Raw genomic sequence first — 16,810 nt, forward strand, 5'->3', positions numbered from 1 at the left:
AGTGCAGGCATCGTGGTGGGGAGGAGGCATGGAAGGCACCCACCCCTTGGCTCATTAGTGCTCCTTGTTGTGGCTAATTACACGTCATGGCACAGGGCAATGGATGAAGTTACACCTTAGCCGGGCACAGAGCAGCTCAAGGACATCCTGCTCCTAAAGGCAGGAGAGATCTCAACCTTGCCCAGGTTTAATTTCATCTAGACTGAACTTAGAATCAGGCAGATTATTTTATTTTCTAGTGTGAATGTGCTTTTGTTACAAGAAAGTTGGATATGATTTTTATTATTGGACCAGATTTTGCCTTGATTTATATAATCAGTGAAATCCCATTGACGTCAATAGAGTTGCCTGGATATAAGCAAGGGCAGACTTTGGCCCTGGTGTTCATGTCATTTGTGGTAATAAAAGGAATGTCCTAATTCTCCTAAAGAGTAATTGGAGACCAAGAGCATGATTACTTTAACAAGTCTTTCCACTGCTTCTTTATTTGAAATTCACATGAACTTTTTTATTAACCCTTGATTAATATTCTTGAACTACCTTAGTTGCTGTTGTTATAGAAGATAAATGCAATTATGTGAATTTCACAGATCCATTAGATTATGGGAAGCCTATAAGAAATATTCCTATGCCATCTTTATTTTTACTGACGATCTTCCAAGATCATCTCCATGATGTGACTCGTATCATACTAGTCTGGTACAGTTTTTCCAATACCTCAAAAGTTGCTCAAGAAAAATATTCAACTTGGACATATGTCTTCTTTGAAAGTACTAATCATTTTAAGTCATAAGACTATGATACATTCAAACTGTGAATAACATTTTTCTTGGCTTGATGAGCGTCTCTCTTTCAGGCCATCCAACAATGAATGGCTAGAGCTCTGTGGGGAGGCAGTTGCCAAAGGAAGTATATTCGTACCTTCCAGAAGATGTTGCATCACAGATAATGGTGAAGTAGTTCAGTTCACAGAATGAGCAAACTCCCTGGTGCATTGGATATTCCAAGTGCACTCATGGTTTCTCAGAAAGATCTTGCTGTAAAAAAAACCCTCTGCCTAGAGCAATTGCCACCGTGTAAGCAAAGGATAATGTAACGTGCATTTACTGCCAGAGAGATGCTGCCTTGGAAATATGGCTTCAGCTGTTACATCCTTTTATATAGTAAAATAATTTCTACTTTTTCAAAGTATAGCAATTAAAAGTTCTTGATCTATTCACAGAACAGGCAGTTCACACGGTATTTCTATGTTACGGTTATCGGTGTGCCAAAGTCTAGTTCTAGAAGGAAAGAACACTTCACAGACTCACTTCCGCTCTGGATTTCACTTTTATGTTCATATCAGTAACAGTCTGTGCTTCATCACAGTTATGCTACTTAATTGGACTGAGAATCTGAAGTCCACTTTACAGTCATTAGACTGCAATGTCTTTTCATCAAGAGCAATTTGTTCTGGATTTGAGCTAGTCACCTTCAGGAGAAAAACGCTTTGGCTCTGCAAAGTTTCCTGCTCCTCCTGCTCAGCCCTTCACCATACTGACTCCATCCCAGACTAACTCGGGCAGCACTTCACCGGCTCCATCTCCCCCCGTGCTGTGGCTCAGGGCAACTCGCCGGCCACGTGATGCCAGAAATGTTTAGTTAATACATCACCCCTAAGGAATGCCATCTAGAGACACAGTGAAAGAGAAAACAGTAGCTTCAGCAGTACAAAACAGGATTTCTAAAATGTAAGATTACAGTTCTTGTGAAACATAACTTTCTTAGGAAAAGAGCCAGCTGCTCATTACTTCACAGCCTCACAGTCTCTCACGGTCTGCTCCTGCCCTCGCTCATTCTTCGGATGAGCTCTGCTCATCTCCTGCTTGCTAGGAAGTGATCCAGTTTCAAATACAGTTATGTAAAACTGAACAATTCAAATACATGAGATGTACTTGTCTGTCTTAAATAAATACATTAATTCAATAATGTGCCTGGGGACAAAAAAACGGAGTCAGCTACAAAAAGGGAAGGCAGAAAGGAACCAGAATCAAATTAGATGACTTTGAAGCACAGAAAGCCTGTGTTTCCCAAAAGCATCTAAAAACTAGACGTCAAATTCAGGTGTGTGTCTTTCAATTCTTTGCAATTCTTAATGGAGACACCTTAGCACAAGTGACAGAATTTGTGAACAGCAACACACCAGCATGACAAGATGAAGCCCCTTACCTGCTACCTTGACCTGGGTGGGTCTGCAGGCTCTGCAGGGCAGGACTTGGAACTCCTCCGCCTGGTACATGGAGTAGTCAGTGCTTGCAACCACCAGCCTGTCACCGGGTTTCCATGAGCTCACATCATCCAGCAGATGCAGGACGGTGCTGTTCACATTGGTGTCAATGGTTACTGTAAGCTTTGGTTTCACTGAAAAGCCAAAATGGAATGGTGGAGAATTCAGTTAATCTTATCAGAAAATGCCTGTTTTTTGTTTTGTGTTTTTTTTTTTCCCTCCCTGGAACACCACCAAAAATGATGATTTCTTCATGCAACAAAAAAAATAGTTAACTCTTCCAAATATGCTTTTTACTGGCTTTGGCTTGGAAAGCAAACAAACAAGAAAGTGTTTTCCTTTAATTGCAGGCAGGTGGATTTTCCACTAAGCCCAGGACTAAATTTAAATGTAGCTTTTAGAGGCTGATTTTCACCACACCCACTTAGCAGCAGCACTTGTGGGTGCTGGGCACTGTTATTCACAGCAGCCAAGTGGTCTTTAACATAATGACTGTTTTTTCCAGAAAAACAACCATTTTCCACCCTCTTTTTCCCACCAGCCGAGTGCTGAAGAATCCTAATGACCTGTCTAATGACCAGGCTAGGGACAGTGGTGTTGGAATTAATAACTACAAACCAAAGCATTACTTTCAAAACCTGTTGTCTTCGCAAACTCTGGTTGACTAATCCTACCTCATCTCAAAATGCTTTAGCAAAAGACGAGATATTTACAGGAAGGGACTTGCCAAGTATTTGCCAGAGCCTCGCTGGGTTTTGAGACACCACCCTGTTGCCTCTGTTAGCGCTCAGGAATTTTTCCTGACATAAATCTTCAGCTGTTTTATCTGTGTTCATGTCAATAGCTTAGCTGAAGTTTCAGCTTGGGGAGTGACTCAAGTTGTTCTTACACCAAACAATGGCCAGTTATGGAAAGACAATATTTCTGCTTTTCCCTGGTCCGGCTTTCAAACATGGGGCACGTACCAGATCTGCCACACAGGAACCGTACTCGGTAGTTCTGACAGCCCTCGCCCGTCTGGTCCTTGCCGTGGCACAGAAACCTGTAATCGTGGCCACTCTTGTAGAAAACCTCAGTTGTTAAATTAGCTCCATCAAGCGTCATTGCCTGGAATGAGAACAGAAATCTCAACCAGGTGATACCCTGAGGTGGAAGGGTTTCACCAAAACATGCCGTCAGAAGAGGCTGTTGCTTTGTTTTGAGTGATGCACAACAGTTGTATAACAAAACACGGTGACTGTTGTGTGTGCTATCCAGCCGGCACTCCAGCTGGTGCTCAAACACAGCTATTTTATCCTCAAGCTGCACAGATTATTGCTAGGTGCATGCCTTCCTCCCGTGTCTATATTAAGACCATGCGCTTTTTTGGGAGGAGTATTCTAAGCTTCACTAACATCTGCCTTGGTGCCCTAGATTTTCTCTTGCAGTTGATTCGAGGGCAGATGAAAACACTGAACACAGATGCTTGCACTCAAATGAACTCATAGTTTCAAGCCTCTTCCCTGCACTCATTTAATTGCTTGTGGCTAGGTGATGTCTGAACCTTGCAGAAGAAAGAGGTGGGGGGCTTATTTCTTCTTTGCATGGATAAGTCTCTAAGAAAAAAAAAAGACAAAGTGGCTCTAATATCCAGCATGGACTGAGAAGAGGTGGCCTTTTCTTACGCACAAGTACCAGCCTGTAGAGCTGCCTTGAGAGAAAAGGCTGTATCATAGCAAGAAGCAGAGGGATATGTAGGCTCTCCTGTGTTCCTGCTGGAGCAATGTCACCCCCCAGGGTAATGTTAAATTTCACAGTCTGGCTCTAAAGCTCGCGATTCTCCCGACCCTTTCACAAAACCGTGCTGCATTGCACTGGGCAATCCAACTATCACCTGCATTTTAACACGGCACTGGGAGATAAGCCATCTTTCAACTAAGGGTCTGATGCTGATTCCCTCACTCATACAGACCTTCCTTATTAATGCACACACCCCGCCGCCATGTATAGGATTAACACTGTCAGCGGAAGGAATGTGCCTGTGGCTGTGCTGTGCTTCTGTTATTATCATCATATCTTCAGTTTTCTTGTACGGAGCATAGCTGGAGCAGGCCAGCTGCTATAAATCAGTGTGACTTTATGAAAGTAATGAGCAACACCAGATTACACTACCTGAGGATTTGCCCTCAGATCTGCAAGATAAACTCAAAAATGTCTCTCTTTAGTAAACATGAAAAAAAAAAAAGTAACTGTCATTTAACAGAAGAGATAAAAGGTTTGTTTCTTGAACAGAAGAATATCTTTCTTGTTTCTCTTTTAATGTGCATGCTAGAAAGGGCTGTATCACAACAAACATCTGACCCCTTTTTTGAACTACATTGTCACCTCTAATATATGTATATGGAGGCAGAAATGAATGTGGATTTTCTAAGACCTGGCAGAAAATTATAGGGCAGTTTTTTCCTTTCTGTTCAAGAGGAGAGTTTAAAACATCTAGCCCTGGAAACTTTCACTCATACTGTCAGCATTCCCGTTTACTTCAATAGCCACATTCTTGTGAATAAGAACAACTCCTCTGGTTCAGAGTATGCAGGAACCTGAGGTTCAGCCTCCCACAGATATCAAGTATTTTATTGTCTTTTGCAGGGCAATGCTTCTGCTGTAGATGTTTTACCAGGTAGATATATAAAGTATATGGTGAAGATCTGCAAAAAAAGGCTTGGTTTTTACTCCTCACTTTTTTTTTAGTTTGTCCTTAAAGAGGCTTTTGCAGTCTCAGAAAAGGTATATGATTTCTGCTCAGCATGCTGGACTGATGGCATCAGTATTATGTTTAGCCCCAAATAGAATTCAGATTTCTTTCCACACAGAAAAAAATCTGACTCCAAGAAATGGCTGCAAGCTCACCAATACTTTTTCCAACCTTCTACAGCTGGTAGCTTTACCATCTCATTACATTGTGTGATTAATTTTTTAGGTAGGTTCCATTCCAGGACCATTTAAAAAACTTTGAAATTTTCATGTGTTTTTTTCTTTTTAATCTTCCAGCAGGGAACCACATATTTCATGATAGCATCTGTGCTGTCCATGATCCCATCTGTACTCCTTTTCATGCCAGAAGCCAGAAAGGCTCTCAGTTCTATAAACTTTTGTCTCAGAATGATACAAGGCTGGATACCAGCTCTTATTGGTTATGTATGAGAGCAGTAAAATAGTCAGTGTCTTTTATTTAGAAACAAAAATTACCATCAGGCACAATTATTTTGGCATTCAGGGTCAGTCCAAAGAGGACTTGCCGCTGTAAAGCAAGTGGTAAGCTGGCCTACCTGGATGTCAATGGGTTGCCTACAGATTTTATCAGGATAAGCAGCTTTGAAGTCAGAAAGCTTCTCCATGTCCTTAGATCTCACTTTATCAGGCTTCTCAAACCACTCTGTCCATTCGACATCTGGAGACAAGCGCAAACAAGGAAAGTCATTTGAAAGTCAAGCTTGAATGCAGCAAAAATGCATGAAGCATAATATGATCTCAGATATCATGCACAGGTTTCTTCACTGATGATCTGATTCCTGCCTCTTCCTGCCACTCTGTCAGCTGCTTTTAATGATGCTGTGAAGCGTAACCAGCCAAGGGAGAGCAGAGTTATTAAAAGCGACACAATTGGAGTATGCAGTATGAGCATTATTAATAGGTATGGATTTTGGATCTGTGTCCTCCTTAGCTGCCTTTTCTGATCTTCAGATCAAGTTACAACCAGTTACTCTATGTTGTCTGAAACATAGACATGACGACTATGCAGTCAAAAGCACTAAGAGGTTGTGTGTGATCTCTTAGATCATAAGAGATGGAATTTCATACCCAATGCAGTAAAAGGAATAAGGATCCCAGTTATTCAGAGAGTCCTGGAGACAATTGGGGAAAGAATCTGTGTGTGTTCTTTACTGGTGTTAGCAGCAATGTAAATAGCAGCTAGCAAGTTCACTCTTCCCAAATGGAAAAGTATTGCAATAAAAAGGATGATTCACCCTATTTGTCAACTGTCTGCCACTGAATTAAATGGCACACAGACCTCTTACCTTGAACCCACTCACTAGTCGAGGAGACATTAAAATATTCTCCATTCTCAGCTTTGAATAGTTTGAATACTTTGGCCACAGCTGACCCTTTGTGACCTGTAAAAAAAATAAACATTGGTAAAATACCTGAATGCGATCAATAAAAGTCAGAGCTGAAAAGGTAACAGACCACGTGTGTGTTTGCATATTTTGGCTACATTATCCAGAATTAGCCCTGCAAAGCTTCCAGAAAAATTTACTGATCCTGGAATGAGGTTTCAGACACTTTTACAACTGCTTGGACAATCAGGAGGAAAAATCTTCAAAAATCAAGACAGGATAAAAACCCCAGTGATTTGTAATATGTTGCTATTTTTGTTTGATGTTGCAGTGAGCCACATTGTTAGGTGCTCTTAAAAATGCCATGAAAAGACACAGTAAGCCTCAACAGGGTTTGTTCCATAGCTTTGTGTTTAAGACAGGCAGAGTCCAAGCTCAACAGAGTTACGTGGGTTTACACTGATGCAGAATCTCACCTTTTTATCTCAGGGTTTGGAAAACCCAGGTTACATCCCACTCAGCTGCTTCAGCTGCATTAATGGGAAGAAGCAATATATAATATACAGAGAACATTCAGTTAAATATGTCTAGCCATCAATTGCTCGCAGTTTTGATGTAAAGCAATATCAAGTGAAAACACCATCGACCAAATTAATCCAGCCATAACTCCAATAACTTCCAGAGATAATGTCAAGCCAGCATTTTGTGCATTAATTACCTTGATATTCAATGTGGTCTTCAACAGAAGAGAAGGGATTTCCTTTAACGGTAATAAAACTCCATGGGTGCCTGGAAAATGAAGATGAGAAATGATCAAATTATGTCATGTCTGAGATGCATATTTTTTACAGCACTGTGTTCTTGCATTTCTCAGGGGCACCACATACAAAGCAGTCCGATTAGTGTGACAGGCAGCTTTGTTAAAATTAAAAATATATTAAAACTCTATATTTCTTCAGTAAATATATCAAAAGAGCAGGAAGTTCCAAGACAAATTCCTGCTTTATACACTCCTATAACAAGTGTGTTTCTTTTCTAAATGAATGTTTAAAGAGGCTTGTGTGTGATAGACCCATAGGACACTGGCAGCTCCTTGGGGAGCCTGAAAATCTTTCGAGTGTGTGTGTTTGTGCACACTTGCACACACAAAAGAATACGAAAAGAAGCCACTTCTGCATAAATAAATTTAGCTCACGCTGGAACCTTGTGTATCACAATAGTTCTTTGGAATGACCCATGAGGATTTCTAAAAGACAGACTGGCTGGTAAAGGGCAATAAAAACTACCTAGTCAGTCTCTGGATATCTAGTTTCCTTGTTTTGAACATTGAACAGGGATAAAGGTTTATGAGTCTGAATTGTCTTTTCAAATCTGATCCTATTTCAGAAGTAAGTTCATTACTGCCTGAAGGTTATTGGTTGAGTGGGTTCAATAGCTATCAGCAACACTGGAGAATGACCACATGGATGAGCAAGCAATGGAGACAGAGAGCAAAGTGCCTCCCAGCCTTGGGGTGAACTCAATTAGTGGGGGTCAGGAGGGAGTTTTATCTTTGAAATAGAAACAGTTCAAGCATATCTGCTCTTAATGACTAACAGAATAAAAAATACGCTTTTAGGGTTGTAGGGAGACTGTCACCCCCACCTTGAATTTAGCAAACGGTCCCATAGATTAAATCATGTCTCTATCGGTATAAATACCCAGTGATTTCAATTGCATCAAGGTTCACCCTTGAGTCTTGCAGGTCACCTTACATTTACCATCTGCTGGTATAAACGAACTTATAAAACACTCTGGGACTTCAGAAGAAAATGTATACAGACATTGACAGATAGCCACAAATCACCACCGGCCTGAGCTGGGATTCACAGCCCTGGGCTTTGGGGTTGGCAGGAGCAGGTGCTGGGCAGCACTGGTGCACCCCATGCCATGCCCAGGCCCCCCACATTATTATTATTATTATTATTAATAATAATAGTTATTATTATTATTATTATTATTATTATTATTATTATTATTATTATTATTACTACTACTACTACTACTATTACTATTACTATTACTATTACTATTATTATTACTATGATTACTACTATTATTATTTTGGCATCAACTTTGAGACAAGTGACAAAAAAGACAACAGCCCCCAAATAAACTGAAAAATAATCTAAAGAATAAGAAGCTAGCTAGTTCTGCAGCTCAAGCTTTGGCCCGATTTCTTATGTTAAAATACTTGTGTCTCCCAGTTATTTTGTCACTAAAAATAGTTTTAAAGTCATTCAACCCCAGCACATGAGGACACAGGCAATCTGTTCGGGCTATATGAAACAAAGGGACCAGTAAATCCAGAGCCAAACCAGCAATATTTGGGTTGGATTCAAAAGAGAACAATTGTGTCATGAAGCACTGAAAGGCTTAATTTATTAGTAGAAGGAAGGAAGGAAAAAAAAAAAAAGCTTATGCGTAAGAGAACAAACTGAGTTTTCCAAAGAACTACAATAGAGGAGGAATGCAAGATTTTCCTTTCATTCCTAATGTTCTGGACTCAGCAAACAGGCAACTGGAAGAGATGCCAGCAGCACAGAAACATTCTTGGATAAATCAGCATTGCTTACTGGCTCTTCTACAGCAAGGGGGAGTTGCACAACTTTACAATCTGGCTGAATATGGAGCAACTTCAGATATAGACAAGAATTTGTCCATATAACTCCTGCCATCACCCCAGCCAGAAAACAACCCAGTCTATGGCTGAATAGCCTGACTTATGTGGTACCTCACAAAAAGTGAAACAGAAATGTCCTGTGCCAAATTACTGCCTGGGGCTTACACCATCATTGTCTGGGTGATGTCCATGGTCAGCCCCAGCCATGGGCAGGGAGTGGAGTGGAAGTTCAGTTTGTATAAGGAGAAAAGCCTGGACACATCTGACAAAGCTGCCCGTCTTCCCCTCTGCCGTCTAACTGCCTTTGTAAAGCTGGTCACAGCTGCCATCCAGACAATGTTTTTTTGTGGGTTTTTTTGAAACTTGATGAACTTAAATGCTGAGAACACTCCCCAAAATAGCCTTTTAAATAATGCACCAAGATGTAGGTATTTTTTCCACATATCACTATGCTGGTGGAAGCCAATATTTACCAACTACTACCACGTTAGGGTACCCACAACATCCCTATTATTAATATAAGGAAATAATGTGGTATTTCAGATGACAGCATGGCAAGGATTAGCTTTTTGACTGCAAACAATACCAATGCTGAAAGTCACACTTCCATGGATGAATTTCTATGCTATTTCCATTATAAGCATTTGTGACAAAGAAGTGAGAAACTAGCATTAAAACACCACAGCAACCTAAAAACATCAAGTGCAATTTGCTTTTCTAAACATATGCAAAACCCATCAATTTCTTCCTGTTGCACCATTGGGAAAAAACCCAAAAAAAGTACAATGTTCAAAAATATTTTCCTGTTTCCCTAATTCCAGTGTTTGAAAAGAAACCCAGCAGGCTACTGGGCTCTAGTATGGGTTCTGGGTATTTGAGAGCAAGCACTGCACTGATGGAGACAGCGTGGTTTTAAAGGCTATTTCTGCAACCTTGGTTGAGTCTTTGAAAAGTGTTATCTGGTGCACAGGAGTCCCTGTGGTATTTGACACAAACACTTCATCAAACAACTAAAATGTTACTTCATCTGAATGTGGCCAGCTGACACTTGTCTGCTCCCACAGAGTCACTTCTCCCCACAAGGCAGATTTTTGGTCATGTTCTGCAGTGACACTCTTAGTGTTTCTTCAAAAAAAAGCTACATAAATTCAGATAAACACAGCGAATATAATGGCTACAGTTGGGTAAATAGCACATACTCTCAACAGTGTGTGTGCCAACACAGACACTCTACTGGCCACAGAAGTATTTACAGTCCACAGCATAAATTCATGCTTGCTAAATTTCTGTGCTGCACAAGTCCCGAGATATGTATTGGACAAGCTGAAGAAGATGCTGTATGTATGTCTATATGTATTTATCCAGGGCTATATGGCTATAATTCTACCCTCCTTAATGTTCAGCCCATCCAATCTACTGTGTATATGTAGATATGCTTCTTAAATCTTTGGGGGATAGGAACAATATCTTGAAAAAATGTATTTTAAAATGTGAATCGTATGCTATTCCTCAATCTGCTAATAATAATACCCAATATAGAGACAGAGTGCATCTTAAACTATCTGATTAACTTCTAAAACTTCACATTGAGACATTTCCTTTTTTTTTTTTTTTCTTTTTTTTTTTTCCATGTGAAAGAACTTTGTACCTTTGAGAGGGTGGAATTATTTGGACATCTCAGGAGCATAATAAAGCCTCTGTGCTGGGAGAACTGGCAGGACTGGCACATACCTAAAGCCAAGGTGGAGGAAATGCTTGCTGCCCAGTTTGGTCATTGCTTTTCTGGCCGAGTCGTCCAAGTTTCTAGATCCTTCATCGTTCACGGCAACCGACAGGATCATGCCATTCGCAACTCTGCCCAAATACTGGGCAAGGCGTATGCTTTCCTCTTTTGCTCTATAGGTATCAAACCTAAAGTGATAAAAGCATCCGAAAGCATTTACTTCAGTGAGCATCGCAGCTTTGTGTACTGAAAAGCAAGTGCTATAAAGAAATAACTCTTTTATATTGTTTACAGGAATAACTGTTATCCTGTTGCAAAAACACTTGTCTAACAAGGTATATTAGGGGCTTCTGTTAAGTTGAAACTCTACTTGACAGGATAGCAAGGGAGTAACACCACTCACTCTGGTTTTGGAGATTACTGATCTGAAAGGAACTGTATATAAAGGCAATAATACTCCTTTGAACAAGATGCTAGAATTAGTGTTTCTGAGCTTGCTGAGATGCTGACCCAACCTCTTCCCAAAGATCCTCACATCTAGAGAGCTGAAAAGTCACTCACCGATCAGAATGGACAACAGCACCCGTCTTTGGGTCAATAACATGGACAATCACACCCCGATGGCCCCAGCTCCTTTCGAAGTAATATCCACCTTCTTCCATGCCACCGGGATGAAGAGTTTTGTTTAAGAAAGTCCAGGACAGCTTTTTCTTCCCGTGGATCTCAAGAGTGCCACCTTTACTCACTCCAAGATATTTCTGCCCAAAGTAGGGGTCTGGCTGGCTGCCGTCATCCGCTCTGCAGCAGGAGGGAGGAAAGGAACCGGTTTTGGGTTTGGATCTAACAGCCAAGGAGCCTTTCCCCTTGTTCTGCTACGGCCCAAGGACGGGAGAGTCACAATCCGCAATGTATTTCTTTCAACTACTCTAAGAATCAGAAACTGCTCAGAAAACAAATTATTTTAAGCAATACTAGAAACTACTGAAGACCAGCAGTGATCTGGAATTCAAATTATATATTTGAGGCCAGAGGAGGCTTGGAGTCCTGACTGAATGACATATTTGTGTTTTTTAACTCTGGAGGAAGTTAGGACCCTAACCATGGGTTAGGAGATTTAGTAGTTGTCAAATATGAGTTGGGCAACCTTGAAAATCTAAGAGATTCTGTAGCAATCTGCAGGGTATAAATCTATTATCCTTTGGCTCACCACTTTCATGAATGGATGTTTAGGGAGAAGAATTTTCAGGATAAAATAACTCTTTGGGCTTTAAGTCTATGCTGGAAAATCAGCTTGAGTGGTGGCATAGAGCATGCTGATTTTCTGGAATGCCCAAATACCCCAATGTCCATCTCCCAATAGTGTTTGAAACCAGAACTAAAACTACGTCAAATTTTTACAGGGCATTTAAATTGTTTAAGAAGCTACTGAACTGTCCACTGAGCACAATGATCTTAGAAAATGTCATTTTAAGGAACATTTTTGTTCCCTTTTGTGGAAGAGAGATCCTAGAAAGTTCCAAGATAACATTTTATCGTGCATACGTACCGCCCATATAAGACGATAACCACATTGCTTTGGTAAGGGCACATCTCACTGCCGATGTGTAACTCTCCATCATTTTCAATGAGTATATGTCTAGTACGCAAAATGATAGGCTGCACATCATCTTTAATGACCAGTTTTCCTAAGCAGAAAAGGTTATGACATTTGTTTTAACACACAGCAGCTCATCAGAGGGTGTGAAAACATTGTACTAAGCCCATCTCATCTTGATTTTTGAAAAATTCTGCCCATCCTCCCCAAAACAGCTTTCAATACAAATCCTAAAGTCATTACATGTTTTTTACTCAGTTCAATTCCTGAAGAATGCAGCTAAGATTTGCGTGGAAGAGGACTCATTCAAAATTGCGACAGAAAACAGAGTTAAGATGAATAAAAGCTATTCACGCTAGCAGACACCAGCAACACTATGACTCTGTCCTTAGAGACAAAGAGACACATACGTATCTGCCCTGTCCTGAGACCCTGAGAACACAACTATTGCGGTATGATGTTATCAGCACAATGAATTAGTGAAAAAAAATGCTTTTTAAACAAATTGCAGAAGTGGAACTAATGAGCATACTGTAGTACTTTTGTGAATTCTCTGGAAAGGACAGCCAATAGTTGATTATAAGGGCTAAAGAACTGATAGCATCTCAGCTACCACCCACCCTTGTACCAAATTAAAGCCAGGTTTGGCCAGTAGCCACCCAGTTCTCAGCAAGAAGCAGGAAGGTCTCCCAGTGTGAGACAGAGTGATTTAACTAGTCAAGCAGAATAAAATGAGAAGTGCCTTTCCCTCAGCCTTGCCACCACCACGTTTTACCTCCATCAGTGATGTGGATGGAGTGGACAGTTGCAGAAGAAGAGAGAAGGAGCTTCTTGCCATTACGGATTTCAATGCGGTTTTCTTCGTCGTGACCTGGGTTCCAGTTTTCTAACTCAGGATCCTTATCAGGACAAGTGACAGCTGCTTCTGCTAGGTAAAGATGGAGAGTAAAGACAATTACCATTTGGCTGGTGCAAGACAGAAAGCTCCGTATCTGGGCATCTTTACAGTGTTGCTGTACCTCCTTTTGCTGACTCCCTGGAACACAATGGTATCTGTGTGCAGCAGAGTACATGTGGGTCATCACCAAAAGAAAATAAAAACAGCTTGAGTTGTATGGTTTTCTGATTTCTAGAAGCATGGAAAACTTGCTACCCAATGCAAAGGAGCCTTGCGAGGGATGCAGCTTCCAGAAACTACCTAGAAGAGGCTGTAACTGAGCCCTTCCTGCAGTGACATTCAGCTCCGTTCATACCATCCAGACACAAAGCCTTTCACAAGCCCAGGGAAAATGCTGATTAAAGGATAAAACAACTACCACTTTTAAAAATGTCCCCGAAATGCCTGCGAGATTTGAATATGTTAAAATATGGTTGCCCACTGGAGCTGGAAAGTAAAAGTGTTCAAACTAACATGGAAACACCAAGCACCATAGAATTACCAGTCCACCCACTAACAGAGAGCAACAGGAATCTCACAAGATAGAGACTCTGGGTTTGTGAGCTTTTCCAGGCAGAAGCAATAAGGATTTGTTCACTTTGGGTTCACACATCACCAATCTCCACACACAAATTTGATTACAGACTGCCATGACGTGTTAGTCTAAACGGCTCTCATACCAAATCCAAGAGTCTCAGAAGTATTTACTTAAGATAAAATATTTTCCTGATATCTCACTCGATGTGTAAGTGTCACATCTTACTCCAATCATCAAAACTGTGAGTGCAAGAGTCCCATGTGTGATGCATATTTTCTGAGGGTAGAAACCTTTCTAATCCCAGGAAGCTGAGGTCAGTGGAAGTTTGAACAACGAGCCCTTTTCCATCAGAAAGGGTTGGAAGTTCTCACCAACTCTCCAATTGTTATCCTTTAGAACAAAAACACCATAGGAAAACTACAGGATCCACAAATCAATAATAATAATGGGCATGGGATAAACACCTTGACTTTAGCAGGGTTATGTCTCTGGCACTTAGTATAGGCAAGTTGGGTGGGTTTTGCCCCACAAATACTAATGCATTCCATTAATGGAAAGGACAATATTGTGGATCCATGCAAGAAAACATGTCCTGGTGCTGGTGTAGTTGACAATGAGCTGTTGTGTGTTGCCACTGTGAAACTTGAGGGACATCAGTAATTCCACAGCAACAGAAACAAAATCTGTCCACCTGCAATGCAGTTTCGTCTCCGATTCCTCCACCAGTTTCATGTCTCAAGAAAACAATAGAATTGGACCAACCACTGCTTTGATGTCTCCAGGGACACACTAAATACCAGCTATTCAAGGTAAGCAAGGGACATTTCACATGGGCAACGTATGTCTTGGCTCTCTGCAAACTTTTTCCATAGACGTGAAGTGATCAAACCAGAAAGGGCTAATAATCTGTCAGGCAGCAAGTCAAATACTGATAAACATCCAGGACCTGATTTTGCTACCACTTGTGCCAGCTGGAAACTGGAAGTATATCAGTAATGTCAGAGGCACTTTTTCCAATTTACAGTAATTGAGCAAAATAAGAAGGTGTTTCTGGGTTCCTACCAGAAGACACACAGAATTAATAAGAGTTGGAAAAGATAAATATTTCATGCAGGAAATGAGACTTGCATTGTAAACATATATGTTCACATATAACTGTGATATACACTGACAACAATTTCAAAAAAAAATAAGCTGTTATTCCCATAGGAACAAGGGAAATAGAAAAATTTGCTCATGATGAGAAACTAAATAAAACCAAAAACATTGATTCAAATGTAGAGGTATAATTTATCAATTAGATTACAATGTAGGATAAAAGCTTGTTAATTTTTCCATTTACTTGGCTATGCTAGTGTCCAAAAGAGTTTCCTGCAGTCCTGCAGATGACTTGTGCCCCCAAAATTCATTATTTAGAAACAGAGAGGAGGACAATGAAGTCCAAGGGGAAATCAAGAGGAATTCACACTGCTGGTTGGTATGACCATCAGCAAAAGCCAACACAATCCAGAACAAAGGACTCAAATTCCCAATGTCATTAACCAATTCATACCAGAGAGCAGGGGCTGTGCATCTGCTGCATCAAGGACACTGGAGGGCTGAGCATCTTCTACCAGCTTGTCCGGGTACCTCGCTATTACTCTCATTGTCATTTTTTGAATAAGAATGTAACTTTTACCCAGCACAAGGAATTAACTGAATGTTTTGCTTCTTGGCCAAAAGGGCCTGAGCACAGTGTTGAAAGGTTGCTTCATGCAGCTGCAGCGTTTGGGGCAAGACATATGGTCTCTTTGTTTTAAACAAATACAAACCCTCAAATTAGCTCTGCTTAGAATATGTATACCCAGCTTCCCTCTTCGTCTTTCCCTGACTGCTTAGGAAAAGGGCTACTTGGAAGAGGCAAACCCCAAGGGACAGAGATGTCCCACCCAGAGCTTTTTGCTCTCCACATCTGGGCTTGGGCAATGCAGCAAAATGCTCAACTTCATCTCCCACGGCCACAGCCATCAGGACCTGGGGTTTCTTCTGTTATTTCTTTGTGGCAGTTTGTTGGATTTAGGTTTGTTTTAAGAATGCGTGGCAGCATCTGAGGGATTCCTGAGGCTACTTTCACCTGCTCAGAAATGTCAGCCTTTGCCTCGCCAGCTGCCCTTGATCAGGAATATTGGCACATCAGAAATCTGCTTGTCTCCTGAAATTTCTCATTTTGTCCTTGACTCTTCTTATACAATCTAAACCAGCGATGTCTTCATGTAAAAAACATGTTAAAAACCATGTCCTTTTTCCCCGTAGCAGGAAAACTTACCTCTGCTTACAGAAGAGATCACAAACAGAAGGAAAATGAAGATTTCGGCAAGATACTTGGACGTAGGTAGAGCCATTCTTCAGGATTTTTAATTCTCTGGGTAGATATCTGTGAAGAAAGAACATAAAGCAAATGTCACGTTTGTTTGGCTTTTTTTTTCCCTCCCCAGCTCATGCAAAAATGATTCACTGCACAAAAAGGTGAATTTATGCCAGCCCGCTGTCACTCCCATTCAGCTCTATGGCTGAGAACACCTTCGTGCTGCTTCGGGACCAGCCCGAACAGAGCAAGAAAGCAAGGGCAGCTCCTCACCCTTTGTTTGGTCTGGGATAAACCCACTTGGGAATCCAAATAGACACTCAGAAAGCAACCACCAGATGTAACCAAAAACACCTTAGGAATGCAGTATAAACATACCCAGTGTCAAGACTCAATATTCACATGTGCAAAAAAGTAATGAAACACAACAGAGAAGGCGTTTGCAGAGTGAGAAATTTTCATGAAGCAACTTTTCGATGGCACCTCTCTCCCCCCATACTATTCCCACATTTTTAGCAATGGTGTTTTGTGCACTCACAAGATAAACTGTATTCACACTCGCAGTCTGAAGCATGCAGTTTCTTATATTTCAGATCCAAGAAAACATTGCCTATTTAATATGTTCAGCTGAGAATTTTCTTGCAAAACCAAA

At 40.9% G+C, this 16,810-nt stretch overlaps 1 protein-coding gene across 2 annotated transcripts in view; it reads right to left on the reverse strand.

The window, feature by feature from the left end:
- The window catches only part of CEMIP (cell migration inducing hyaluronidase 1), a 54,515-nt gene extending 38,286 nt beyond the window's left edge, over window positions 1-16,229 (reverse strand). The window contains exons 1-10 of one of the 2 annotated variants that reach the window (XM_082060979.1): window positions 16,120-16,229; window positions 13,115-13,264; window positions 12,292-12,430; window positions 11,307-11,543; window positions 10,754-10,933; window positions 7,079-7,149; window positions 6,322-6,417; window positions 5,572-5,693; window positions 3,232-3,373; window positions 2,209-2,400 (exon numbers count right to left, since the gene is read on the reverse strand). In XM_082060979.1, coding sequence (XP_081917105.1) covers window positions 2,209-2,400; window positions 3,232-3,373; window positions 5,572-5,693; window positions 6,322-6,417; window positions 7,079-7,149; window positions 10,754-10,933; window positions 11,307-11,543; window positions 12,292-12,430; window positions 13,115-13,264; window positions 16,120-16,195 — 1,405 coding nt within the window. In that variant the 5' untranslated portion in view covers window positions 16,196-16,229. Of the gene's footprint in view, window positions 1-2,208; window positions 2,401-3,231; window positions 3,374-5,571; window positions 5,694-6,321; window positions 6,418-7,078; window positions 7,150-10,753; window positions 10,934-11,306; window positions 11,544-12,291; window positions 12,431-13,114; window positions 13,268-16,119 lie in introns of both variants that reach the window. The other variant, XM_082060978.1, reaches the window with a different exon arrangement.
- Window positions 16,230-16,810: the final 581 nt, after the last annotated feature.

Source organism: Streptopelia decaocto (assembly GCF_964273445.1).
Source record: "Streptopelia decaocto genome assembly, chromosome: 9".
Classification (NCBI taxonomy): domain Eukaryota; kingdom Metazoa; phylum Chordata; class Aves; order Columbiformes; family Columbidae; genus Streptopelia; species Streptopelia decaocto.